Source organism: Bubalus kerabau, chromosome 1 (assembly GCF_029407905.1).
Source record: "Bubalus kerabau isolate K-KA32 ecotype Philippines breed swamp buffalo chromosome 1, PCC_UOA_SB_1v2, whole genome shotgun sequence".
NCBI classification, from domain to species: domain Eukaryota; kingdom Metazoa; phylum Chordata; class Mammalia; order Artiodactyla; family Bovidae; genus Bubalus; species Bubalus kerabau.
This window is the reverse complement of record NC_073624.1, coordinates 146,320,236-146,334,573: the sequence shown is the minus strand read 5'-3', so window position 1 is coordinate 146,334,573 and position 14,338 is coordinate 146,320,236. Positions and strand designations below refer to the sequence as shown.

The 14,338-nt window shown below is 36.4% G+C and overlaps 1 protein-coding gene across 20 annotated transcripts in view; it reads left to right on the top strand.

The window, feature by feature from the left end:
• Positions 1-14,338, top strand: part of CTNNA3 (catenin alpha 3) — a 1,911,430-nt gene that overhangs the window by 999,033 nt on the left and 898,059 nt on the right. For all 20 annotated transcript variants that reach the window (XM_055590589.1, XM_055590598.1, XM_055590586.1 and 17 more), the window contains one exon: positions 4,078-4,158. In XM_055590589.1, the coding sequence (XP_055446564.1) occupies positions 4,078-4,158 (81 nt within the window). The remainder of the gene's footprint in view (positions 1-4,077; positions 4,159-14,338) is intronic.

Here is a 14,338-nt window from a genome sequence, read left to right as displayed (position 1 = left end):
ATGTCTCTATTCTTAATCTCCTCAAATATCAGTACATTCTTCAAATTCCAGCCAGACTAGTATATTTGAAATAAAGTTCTATCTGTAACTCACCTGCTCTGAGTTCCCAAGCTGTCATTGTGTATTGCCTAGAAAATAAAAGATTCATTATTGTATCTTATTGATGTTTGGTGAGTAAATATGGGAGTAGATCCTGTGGGACTTTGAACACTGTGATCGAAAGTTTGTTCTTAATTCCATGAGAAATGGGAGTAGAGGGAAGATTTTTGGAACAAAGAAGAGGACAGAATTAGATCTCTAGTTTCTTTGCTATACATCTTAAGAGTTGGGTTTTTTTGTTTGTTTGTTTCTTGCTCATTATTTTATTCTCAAATAAAAGGTGATTGTGAAAAAGTAGGAACTCATTATACACTTGAATAAACAAAAGTATATTTTGGAACAGTGCTGTTGAATACAATTTTATGAGATAAGAGATAGGTATCTGTGCTGTACAGTACAGAAGCCACTAGACACATGTGGCTATTGTTCAATTTAAATAGAGAATTGAATTTTTAATACTATTTAATTTGAATAGCCACATATGACTGTTAGCTATCATATTGAACAATCCAGTGTTAAAAGGTCTCCCTAGCCAGAGTCCCAAAAGGATACAGATGAAACACTCAAACTCAGATAATTCAAGGAGAGTTTATTGATGTAGCAATGTTTTCCAAATATGTAGGTAGCTTTAGGGAACCACATGAGAGAGTGTAATTGACTGCGGTAGTTGTATGGGAGCAATGGTTAAGCGGAATTCACGGGAAGACTCATAGTTAAGATTTATAAGCCTAGATCACATTGGGACAGGTTTCCCTTTTCTCTTTTCTGTGTTTCCATCCCCCTCCCCTACCTTTCTTCTCTTGCACCCCAACTTTATATTGGGTCCTTGCTCTGTTTATCCAGATTTATTTTGCTCAGTCAAAATATTCATAATATTATGAATAATCATATTATAGCATTCACAAAGTTATAATATTCATAATAAAATTATTATATTCAGTAATAAAATAATGGAGTTTCATTGAATGAAGTCTGTACTCAAAACTGTTCTTTTTGAGAAAGTCTTTCCTGGCAGTGCATTTACTGATGAAGAATATGATTGCTTTCCCTGTACAGTGCTGATCTGTGCTGTGTTTTCTGAGTTTTTCTCCTCGCCTTTTACTGTAAGTGGTACATTTTTCCATTAGTAGGACTGTGCTGATCCTAAATGTTCCGTTAAAGCTTCCTTTGAGGGGCATCTTCTCTTCTGAGCATTGGGAATATAGGCAGGCTCTTGACTGTTAGCTGTGATTATGTTTTAATATCCTGCCCTTTCGGTCCCTTACCTCAGCACACACAATTCACCTTCAGTCCCAGCTCATTGCTTGATGATTTGTTGAGGCTTTGAAAACAGAAGGAATGAGGGCTTTTAAGTAGGATGGGGCTATTTCTTCTTGCTTTATTTATTTTTATGCCATGCAAAAGGATTAAAGAGGCATAAAATAGCTTGACTGAGCCAAATAAATCTGTATAAACAGAGGAAGGACCCAATAAAAAGCTGGGGGTGAAAGAGAAGAAATGTGGGGGAGGGGGATGGAAACACAGGGATGAGAGAAAGGAAAGCTTTATATTTCTTGAAATTGTAGTGACTGTTTTTTATTATCTGGAGAACAAAATGTCTTTGACCCAATTAAACCTTTTAAACTAAGGTGAAACTCTGAGGAGAAATTGGGAAATCATCTTTATAGTCCTTATTTAATCTCCTTATGCTGTCACCCACTGTCATCCTGTATGAAAGTTTTCTATGTCGTTGCTGTTAACTCTGAGAAATTTGACATCTTTTAGTTGTTCTGATGAATCATATCACAGAAACTAGTGAGTTTTTTTGACCAACACCACAGAAATCTTTCGTGTTATTCCTGATGCCTGTGTGTGTTGGGGGTGGGAGGTGTCTCTTGGTCTGTCCTATTCCTTCCTCTGATTGACAGTCTCTGCTTTTGTGAAGTGGAAAGAGATAATCAAGAGCTAGCATTGCATTAAACTAGAGGATAAGGGATAGATTCTTTAGGTAAAATTGAAACTGTCTTATAGCTTACTGTACTGGTGGCAATCCAAGTAATTGCCACCGTGGCCTTATTGCTCTGACCTTTAGAATTTTATTTATCTCTCCTACTTCTCCCTTCTTCCTTTCCCCACTTCATTCATTGGAGACAGTTTCCATCATGCATGCACTGCATACTCACTCTCAAAAAGAAAATGTGGTAAAGGACTTAGTAACCCTCTGCTGTGTTTCCCCCATGAGGTATCTGGAGATGTGTGGGGTCAATTGTTGGCTATCATAGAGCCTGAGCATTGTTACTGGAATTTAGTAGGCTGGTCTGTGGATGCCCCAGAACTTTCTGTGTACTGAAGGGGCTTAAATGATGGTGCTTTTGAATCATAAATATCAGTAATGTTACTGCTGAGCAAAACTAGATCTACTTGAGGTTTACATGGGTACCTTGGTTAACAGAGGATTTTAGTTGTGCCTTGATGATCAGATGCTAAAATCTGTTATAGTAGGTCCTTAAAAAAACTATGTTGTGTTTTGAATCAAGTTGTTTATTTATAAATTAGCCAATACTATTTAATAAATTCTATACAAATTACTTTTAGGAATTAAAAAAAAAAAGATATACTTGCCAACATCAAGATTCTAACATTATTGTAAAGGTGATTGACCTGTACAGAAACAAAATGAGCATTTTGGGAAGTTTTTAAAATGCTATCAGAACATTTTATCAGAACAAGGAGAGGTGAGGGCTTACTTTTGAGCACAGGTGTTGGGGGGTAACTCTGAGTGGAAACCATTATGAAACAGGTAGGATTTTAATAGAAAATGATTTGGGGAGACACTTGCTGCAATCAAAGATATATGTAAGAACTTGGGAGAAGAGAGAGAAATGTATAGAAATATTGTTTCTGTAAAAAATAGTACATAAAATGATGTGGCAGAAGATTGGACTAAAAACACAGATATGGGTAGAGTATAGATGGTTTTGAACTTCTTATAAAGGAGTCTTTCCACTTGGAGATATGGATTCATATATGAGTTCAGTCATTGGGAGCAGTGTATGGCACATTGCCTAATGTTCTGTGCCTTCTCTCAATGCCCTTTCATACCATTCATGATGTAAACTCCTTCAGTTATCAGCTGCTTAAACTTGCTTTCCGGCTTTTCAAGGTCTCCTGTCAAGAGCTCTTTCAGTTTGTAATTTTAAATAGTAGCAATATTCCTAGAGGTGAATCACATAATGATTTTTTTCAATCTCTTTTATATAAGATATCACTAGAAAAGTATGATTAGATTCAATTCAGTTGTCTCCCACAAAAGTAATATGTAGAAAATACCAACCAAGGTGACTCTCTATGTGCTTAATAGCCTAAAGATTTAGGTTAAGGATATAATAGAACTGTTCTGCTTAAAGGAGAAGAAGGTGTTGCACAAATTATCCCAAAGAGCCAAAAACGGCGTCCAGTTTTCACTTGAAACACTTTGTTCTTGGAATATTGTCAGCTAAATTTGTGGTCAACTTTTGCAAATTGTATGAATTTGCACTGCATATTTTATTTAGTGTTTAGCAAAACTCCAATATGGCTCTGCATAACTTACACAATACACCATGAAAATGACTTCAGAAACTCCCACAGAAGTTGACAAATTGGGCATCTAATGCTTTTAAGCTAATTGCATGCTTTGCAGTTAAAGAGTCGACTTGTTAAGAATGAAGATCATAGTTTCTTGGAGATAATGCTCTGCCTACTGCCACACTGAATGCAGCCCAAGCCTATATCAAAAATATTACAGAAGCTTAAAGAAGAAAATAATGTGAACTTTAATCACCATTCAAACTTACTCTTAAGTGAAGTACTCATGAATCATAGCAGTATCATAGCAGTTTCGAGACCTATTCTTGAATGTTCAAGCTGTTATTTTCAGGAAATTTAGAAAGCAGATTGCTAAGTGATAAAGAGTAATTCAATACCATTGCTTATGCCATTTTTTTTTCTCCCTTGCAGACTGGAAAAAAGGAAAGGAGTAATACCCTCAATATGGCAATAGAAAACATGTGTAAGAAGACAAGAGACCTTCGCAGACAGGTGAGTGAAGAGAAAGATATGGAGACAAACACCAAGTAGAAGGAACCTTTTTTTTTTTTTTTCCTTTTTAAATTAATTTAGAACACAGAGCAAGAACAGTGAATATATACTTTCCACATTTATGTAACTCACCCATTTTTGTGGCAAACATAAAGTAGAAAAAGTGACAATATCAGGCAGGGTTACATTCAAATACTGGCCCTGCTATCATCAGTTATGAGATCTCAGGAACAGATTTCACCTTTCTAAGCCTCTCCAGACCCAGAAAATGGAATTAATAATACATGATAGGGCTATGAGGTTGAAATGAAATGCCTCCAAGTGCCTGGTACATAGTAAATTTTTAGAGACTGTTGGTAAATTGATTATATTAGATTAAAAACTGAGTTTATTATCCAAATGCTTAGAGGAAACAGCTAGTCATTTGGAGACCCTGCCAATTTCTCCTTCTAACCCTTCAGGATGCTTCAGAAATTAATTCCTGTCTAAGGCTCCTTTTAACCTTAGGTTATCAGGAACATAGGATTAGAAAGGATTTATTAAGTATAACAGAAGTCTAGTATTATGCCACAAGTTATATTTTTTTTCCTCCAGAAATATGAAGACTTAGCTATTTTTAAAGACTTTTGCTTTCTGTTCCTTTCCACTACTTAATAACTGGAGTTCTTTTGCACATACAGCTTTAACTTGGTCACCATTAACTTATAAAAGAAGGGTAAAAACTTTTCACCCATAAGCTTTCAATGCAATATATTATTTTGGTTTAGTTGGGGAAGATTTAGTAAAATGGCCTGAACAATTTGGAAATAGAACAAATAGGGATTTGTTAATATTTGTTAATATTACCTCAACCAGGTAATATTTGCTCTGTAAAAAGCACAATTTTGAAGGCTGGGGAAATTCCAGTTTTTCAACTTTTTGACCTGAATGCAAATCCTTTTTCTACTATCAGCACTTAAAATCATGGAGTGTTTAAGAGCTGAAAGGAATTTAGCACAACTTGTCTTAAGATGCAGATGAGAAAGCAGGCTATTATGGTGAGGCAACCTTCCTGAGGAAGGAGCACCGAACCAATACGCAGCCATAACCTACAACCAAGTCAGGAATTCTCACACCCCACGACTATCCTCCTGGTTAGTTGTGTAATTTTCATTCTCTACCTTCATTTCTACCCCATCTGCTCTTCCCAGAACTTGAAAAAGTTGTTACTATGAGCTATTAACAACTGTGTCTTTCATTCCGGTATCTCTGGACTGCCTTCAATAACATTATGCACAAAGAATTGATGTACATTTATACCTCCAAAGCTTTTGGAATCATTATTTCTCTTAAAAAAAAAAAAGTTAAGATAAAGCAATCCTTTGTGTGTAGGATTACCAGATTTAGCAAATCAAAGTACAGGATGCCCAGTTAAATTTGAATTTCAGATTAACAGCAAACAAATATTGCATGGGAACATAATTATATATATATTTTTAAAAAGCTGTGTTTATCTGAAATTCAAATTTAACCAGCAATCTTATATTGTGTCTCAAAATCATACTTTGATTTCAACCCCACATCATCAGTGAGATAGGGAAAGAGCATGGGGGTTATTAATACTTCATAGTAAGAGGATGTAATAGTAGGCTAATAGAGACCTGCTATGTCTCAGAGTTATGAAAATTTCCTGTGGTTTCACAGGTCCACATCTTATTATTATTATTATTTTGGTTAATATTGCTGTTTAACAAAGCACCACGAATAATAGCAGCCACTTTATTGTTTCATGATTCCATGGGTTGGCTGGGTGGGAATGTCAGGGGGTCCATTTCTATAGCATTTTCCCTTGCAGTCTCCCATGTACTGGTAGTTAAAATGATTTCTGGATTCAGGGCTCAGTATTTGAGACATCAGTGCTTCTTCTTTTTCCCTCTCTCCATGTGGTGTCTGATCTCCTAAGTCCCCATTCATGTGGCTTCTCTCTCTAGCAGGGAAGTCTGGATTTCTTACATATTGGTTCAAGGATCCAAGAGAAGAAAGATGGAAGTTGCAGGCCCTCTTAATGCCTGAGCTCAAAAGTCACCAGGATATTGTTTCCTCCACATTCTATTGATCAGAATACTACAAATTATGTTCTAGGTCATCAGGGACAAGCAAAAACATCCTCTATGGGAAAAGTGGAGTGTGTATATAGGAAGATGGAATTGTTAGGAGCTGTCTTTGGAGACATTCATGGTCTTCAATGTGAGTTGAGGCAGTTGTATGATTTTTTCTCTGTATCCTTGCTTCCCTTCCAAAGAACTTCATTTTCCATCATGATGTTTATGCTTGTGGCAGTAATAAAAGCTAAGCAACATGAGTCATCTCCACCTCTTCTTCTTGCAAAATTTGTTAAGCAGTTAGTTTTAAGCATCTTCTATATACTTTTCACACAGGAAGGAGAAAGCCCCTACCCTTATAATGTTTTTCTTCAGAATATTTAATATTCTTGTTCTAGGTCTGTGGGTTTTTGTTTGTTTGTTTGTTTTTAGTTTAAAAAAAATTAAGCCCATCTCTCTGCTGATTCATCTGAATTCATTTGTTTACCCATAACCTGTCCATTGACGATACAGAAACATTTTAGCTCAGAGAATCAATGTCATCTGCAATGAATGAGATAGATTGCTTAGACATAGCTGGGAAGAAGCAGAGTATACATTTTGGGGTAACATAGATAAATGTCTTACATGTGACTTATTGTTGTTTTGTTTCAAATAAATAATTTGTCTTTTCTTGCTCTGTGACTTCATTGGCTATTGTACTAGAGAACAAAGAAAAAAGTCATAGGCATTGTGTTTTAGCTTCTCTGTAATGTGGCCCCAATTTAATTCTCATAATTCTTAGTGTTCCTTCTCCTTTTGCTTTCTTCCTTAGTTTTTCCTCCTCACCATACCAGCACATTAACCTTTTCTCTGGATGGTGTACTTACTCATCACCAAATTTCCCACCACTTCCATTTCTACCTACAGACACATACACATCTATGTAAATATGGATTGTTTAACTGGGTGCCTGACTTGTTCTGCTTATTCCCTACAAAACTGCTAATTGATTGAGAATGTTTAAAACTAATATAAATGCTATTTCTGCCATGAAACCTTTGCCATTTTTATCAGCTAGAATTCCTCTTTTTTTCTTCCTGGAGTGCTTATAGCATTGATAGTTGTTTTAAAGCAATAACCATATTCTGTTTGTGTTTCTCTTATTTAGTGGCTTTTTCTTCACAATGGATTTTGAATCCTTAAAATGATAGTTATAACAGCATGTCTCATTTAGCAAATGCTTTCCATAGCTCTCTAGCCACTATAGTACTTACATTATTGGATTTATCCCTGAAAAAATAAACAATGCCATAGCATTACTATCTCAATCCCTCAGGTGAGTCAGTTTACCCAGCAAACAGTAGAGCTGAGGTTTCAGCCCACGTCCATCTAATCCCAGACCAAATTTGTGACCACTCTTTCAGGGGCCAGGGATAATGGCCTTTTCATTGTCAGAACTTTTAGTACGTAATACACTGATTTACTATTATAATATTTTTTCTTCCTTAGTATGTATTTTACATGTTATACATTTCAATTTTCTTCTTCTTTTAATTTCTTTTCTCATTTATTTGAGCACTGCATACATATTGAAATTCTATATAAGGAAGTTTTTTTTAAACCTTCTTTACTTCATTAAAAAAACTAAATCAAATGTATTCCACTTCTACTGAATTGTGCAGAGTGAAACAGATACTGGATTTCACCAAAGGTGGATTATTTTTTCATGTATTAATATATTGAGAAATAATTGTTTCATTAATGCAAAAATAAAGACAAGATATGTCGAATAAAATAGGGTTCTAGTGAAAACAAACAAAACAGTTTGATTGATTCTATAGTTGCTGAATTGTTGAACTGCTATAGTCATCTCTTCTCCTTGTTGGGAGTTCAGTTCAGCTCAGTCACTCAGTTGTTCTGACTGTTTGTGACCCCATGGACTACAGCACACCAGGCTTCCCTGTCCATTACCAACTCCCAGAGCTTACTCAAACTCATGTCCACAGAGTCGGTGATGCCATCCAACCATCTCATCCTCTGTCGTCCCCTTCTCCTACTACCCTCAATCTTTCCCTGCATCAGGATTTTTTGCAATGAGTCAGTTTTTTTGCATCAGGTGGCCAAAGTATTGGAGTTTCAGCGTCAGCATCAGTCCTTCCAATGAATATTCAGGACTGATTTTCTTTAGGATGGACTGGTTGGATCTCCTTGCAGTCCAAGGGACTCTCAGGAGTCTTCTTCAAAACCACAGTTCAAAAGCATCAATTCTTTGGTGCTCAGCTTCTTTATAGTCCAACTCTCACATCCATACATGACTACTGGAAAAAACCATAGCTTTGACAGACGGACCTTTGTTGGCAAAGTAATGTCTCTGCTTTTTAATATTCTGTCTAGGTTGGTCATAACTTTTCTTAAAAGGAACATGCATCTTTTAATTTCATGGCTGCAGTCACCATCTGCAGTGATTTTGGACCCCAAAAGTTAGTCTGTCACTGTTTCCATTGTTTCCACATCTATTTGCCATGAAGTGATGGGACCGGGTGCCATGATCTTAGTTTTCTGAATGTTGAGTTTTAAACGGACTGTTTCATTTTCCTTTTTCACTTTCATCAAGAGGCTCTTTAGTTCCTCTTCACTTTCTGCCATAAGGGTGGTGTCATCTGCATATTGGACGTTATTAATATTTCTCCCAGAAATCTTGATTCCAGTTTGTGCTTCATCCAGCCCAGCATTTCTCATGATGTACTCTGCATATAAATTAAATAAGCAGGGTGACAATATACAGCCTTGATGTACTCCTTTCCCAGTTTGGAACCAGTCTGTTGTTCCATGTCTGGTTCTTACTGTTGCTTCTTGACCTGCATACGGATTTCTCAGGAGACAGATCAAGTGGTCTGGTATTCCCATCTCTCTTAGAATTTTGTTGGGAGTACCAGGGCCTACTCATAAAAATATATGTAGGTTCTTATACCTCCTCCTTATCATTCTCTTCATCAAATAATAAGTATCCATAAGATACACATCTCATTAAGCTGACACAGAGTGTATATGCTGAATTAATTATTGCATTATTATTATATAACATAGTTCCTATGTTAATTGAGTTTGAAAGTCATATTTTGCTACTTGACTTAAAATGACATTCATGTACACAAATATAAGTTTTATGGTTTCCTGAGGATGATTCTTTTCTAAAACACTTTCTTTTCTTTTCAATCCTCTTCTACTCACAATTTTTCTCATCCCTTATTTGGTAGGGCTGTGAGTGTGTGCAGGGTTTTCTTACAGTTTTAAGGCATAGCTCCCACTTTTGGGTTTCCACTGTAGAGAAATATAGTATTTTATTTGACATCTCATACCATTTACATCAGTGGGAAATAGAAAAATTGATGTCTCAAAGCCTTTTATTAAACTGTAGTGAGAAAAGGTAGAAAACCCCTCAATTTAGTTTTGTACCTGGCAGGTTTCATTTCTGACCACAAACAGATATTTACTGAAAACTAACTCCTATTGTCCTCTCACTAACTTCATATTTAAGTGCTGTGGCTTCTAAGATTGTCCTATTTTCACACTGGCCTGTTGGATTCTTCTTTAAAGTTTTTTCACCTAAATGAAAGGAATGAATTGTTTCACTTGGCAGGAAAATAGTATAGAAATAAACAAGATAGATCCTACTTAGTTATTACACATGGATATTGATGACTGTACAATTTCAATGAAAAAACTCCATATAAATATGTCAGAACATATAAAGGAAATTTCTTATCATAGCTTTCAGTGTCTTCCATAGCTTGTCCCATGTTCATTTATAGTTTTATCTCACGTCCTCTTTCACAGCTAGCCATAATACAGGAGATGGCAGAATTAAACTGAGTGTTTTGCAAAAAGTGGCAAAGTGTGATCATCAATGGGCAGTTATGTAAGACATCAGAGTCTGTTACTTGCTATGTGAGCAAACAGCACTAACACCAGATGCATGAGTCTACTTTGTATTGGATTCTCCTGAAAGCAGATCCAAAGACTGAGGCCTTTATTCAGGTCATGTATTTGAGAGGTAATTACTAGCAGCAAGTGTAAAAGAACCTCAAGCATAAAAGAACAGGCAGGAAAGGAGGAACCAATATATTATTGAGGTTGTCACTATAGGCATCAGTTGCTTAAGGATGTCTGAGAAGGGACAGAATGTCTCCTAGAATTGTCTGACCAGTAGATGGAAGCTGAGAATTTTATCCAGTAGCTCCCATCCCCATTGGATGAGGGTCATTTCTAGTACTGTTGAGTTTCCAGAACTTGCAGGCTATTTGTGCTTGACCTGAGAATCTCCTAGAGACTTGGAGCAGGCCCTGAGAAGGAATAACAAAATGAAGCATGGAATGCACTTGAGGTGGGATATCTTTGGAGGACATAGAACTGGCCCCAGGAATAACAGCTGGAATCAGAGACTGGTCCAGTGGATGAGATGTAAAGCACCAAAGGCCTCTAATGTAGTCTGTAATCATAGCTATGAATGTGAGGGTAAATGATCAGAAATTAGTATGAGAGATGATCTGGTGAGAAAAGGGTGGGTCGGTTGCATTAATTGTGCTGTTTGTTGTTTGCGTGGGGTGAAGGTGCTTTCAAAAAAGATATCCCCCGCCTGCTGACTACATGCTATACCTTAAGGGTATCTCTCACGTCTAACACAAATCACCATTTTCTGGCCATTTCCTTCTGTCATCTTTTAATCTTTCAGTCTGAATTTTGTTCTTTTTACCTCAAAAACCTTTCACTATTTCCGTTCTGCCTAAGGAAATCCTATTTCAATCTTTAGCAACATATTCCAGTCACATCAGATGCTTGTGATTCGGGAGGATCTATTTTCTTTGCTCGTGATAATCTCTATTCCTAGAATATGATGTTTGCCAGCTCCAACTCTTAATATCCTAATCAGTTTTTAAAATGAATTATATATGTCACATCCTTATAGAAACCTCCTTAACCATGACAGTCAATTGTTTTTTATTTGTTTGCACTTCCTGTAAGATACTCATCAATCTCTGTCTCACTTCCTCCCTAAGTTACCCCATCTCAGTCATTCTAGTATTCCCCAAATTGCCTCAAATGGTGCTTTGCACTTAGATATATAACTCAAAATGAATTTGTTACATTGAATGAAAATACAAATACTGAAGTTTCGTTTTGCTCATTATGCATGGTAATATCTTGTATCAGGTAATTTTAGCCATTTTCCAACATAATCATGAAAACATTGGCACAGAACTTATTTGAAAGCATATTTTCCAGTTCTTCTGTCTTGTCCTACTGAATATAATATGTGGTACCCTTTTTCTCATTTATCATATTATGTGGTTAGCAACATGACTTAGAAAAAAAGCAAAAAATGTGTTCTGAAGTAACAGAACCGGACATGGAACGATGGACAGGTTCCAAATTGGAAAAGGAGCACATCAAGGCTGTATATTGTCATGCTGCTTATTTAACTTATATGCAGAGTACATCATGTGAAATGCTGGGCTGGATGAAACACAAGTTAGAGTCAAGATTGCAGGAAGAAATATCAGTAACCTCAGTTATGCAGATGACACCACCCTTATGGCAGAAAGCGAAGAGGAACTAACAGCCACTTGATGAAAATGAAAGAGGAGAGTGAAAAAGCTGGCTTAAAACTCAACATTCAAAAAACTAAGATCATGGCATCCAGTCCCATTACTTCATGGCAAATAGATGGGGCAACAATGAAAACAGTGACAGACTTTATTATCCTGGGGCCCAAAATCACTGCAGATAGTGACTGCAGCCATGAAGTTAAAACTCTTGCTCCTTGGAAGAAAAGTTGTGACAAACCTAGATAGTGTATTAAGAAGCAGAGACATACTTTGCCAACAAAGGTCTGTAGAGTCAAAGCTATAGTTTTTCCAGTAGTCATGTGAGATGTTGGACCATAAAGAAAGCTGAACATTGAAGAATTGATGCTTTTGAACTGTGGTGTTGGAGAAGACTCTTGAGAGTCCCTTGGACTGCAAGTAGAACAAACCAGTCAGTTGTAAAGGAAATCAACCCTGAATATTCATTAGAAAGATGGATGCTGAAGCTCCAATACTCTGGCCACCTGATGCATAGAGTTGACTCATTGGAAAAGCCCCTGATGCTGGGAAGGATTGATTGCAGAAGGAGAAGGGAACAACAGAAGACAAGATGATTGGATGGCATCACTGACTCAGTGGATGTGAGTTTGAGCAAACTCCGGGAGATGGCGAGGGATAGGGAAACCTGGGCTGCGGCAGTCCATGTGGTGGCCAAAAGTCAGACATGACTAAGTCACTGAACAACAACAAATTTGGTTTAGTCTAAAAAAATTAATCAAAGAATTTATTATTTAATTAATAGTAAATCAGCTATACATCAAACCACAACTCTAAGGATATTTTAATATTTGTATATGAGGTGCTGGATGGAATGAGTAGCAGGGGAAATTAGTTGGAAACTTGAAGAAACAATAATAATAAAAGGACAGGGGAGTAAATATCTTTAAAATGAAGGAAGACAATGTGGCACCACTGAGGAAAGATGCAGACCAGAGCAAATACATCCGTCCTGGAAGAAGATTCCTGTAATTATTCAAGTATTTACAAAAATTGGCACAATCTAAGACAACAGTTATTTGTATTACTATTAATTTTTATATGGTAATACATCAAAATGTAATTTTTTAAAGCATAGGAGGATAATCTCAGTCTGACTTTCCGAGTTTATTTGTAGATAAGAACACACATCAAAGTCTTTTATATGAGAAACAATCCCTCTTTAAACCTGTCTCAATGTAGTTAATACCAAGTCTTATTTCTTTATGTGACAATCAAATTACTAGAAACAGGAGTTTATTCTGTCTCCACGTCTTCGCTCCCATTCACTCATCCAACCAGAGCAATAGGGTTCCTGTTCCCACTTTCCCCTAAAACTTAGTAATCTAGTGGTCAAATCCCATCGAGAAGTCTTGGTTCTTTTAATTTAACTTATCTTTAAAATACAATTCTGAACCGTTTTATCTTCTTGACATTCCTGTCAGTCTCTTGATTTTCCTTTATTATAATATTTAATGGCACTGTCTCCTCCATTAGATTATCAGGAATCCTGTGTTTCCAACTTGACATTTCTCACAATATCTAGTTCTTGGTAGAAATTCAGGGGAAATGTGTTCAGAAATACTTGTTGAATGAAATCAAATACATAGAAAAAGAGAGTCAACATATCTATAATGTAGGTATTACAATTGTGTTTGGTAGGATAAGTTCATTTGTAGGGCATTGAAACAAATTTATTTGAAAGTATCCCTTTTGACTGTTGATCATTTGATCTGTGTTGTATGGCCATCATCTCAGTCTCTTTTTAAGGTCCTACTCTTTCATCTACCCAACATGCCCATATTACTCATAAGTGATAATATTTTCTAAGATTTTATTCATGGACATCTCACTGTGAATGTCCCTCTATATCATTCTGTTCACCTCCTTGGTTTGAATTACCTACCATATGTATGCTGGCTTTCAATCCCGTATCTTTAGTGCAAATCTTCTCTTGGCCCTCCTTCTATATGTTTTTTTTTTTTTTTTAATTTTATTTTATTTTTAAACTTTACATAATTGTATTAGTTTTGCCAAATATCAAAATGAATCCGCCACAGGTATACATGTGTTCCCCATCCTGAACCCTCCTCCCTCCTCCCTCCCCATACCATCCCTCTGGGTCGTCCCAGTGCACCAGCCCCAAGCATCCAGTATCGTGCATCGAACCTGGACTGGCAACTCACTTCATACATGATATTTTACATGTTTCAATGCCATTCTCCCAAATCTTCCCACCCTCTCCCTCTCCCACAGAGTCCATAAGACTGTTCTATACATCAGTGTCTCTTTTGCTGTCTCGTACACAGGGTTTATTGTTACCATCTTTCTAAATTCCATATATATGCGTTAGTATATATTGGTGTTTATATTAGTTAGTATATATTAGAATGTATTGGTGTTTTTCTTTCTGGCTTACTTCACTCTGTATAATAGGCTCCAGTTTCATCCACCTCATTAGAACTGATTCAAATGTATTCTTTTTAATGGCTGAGT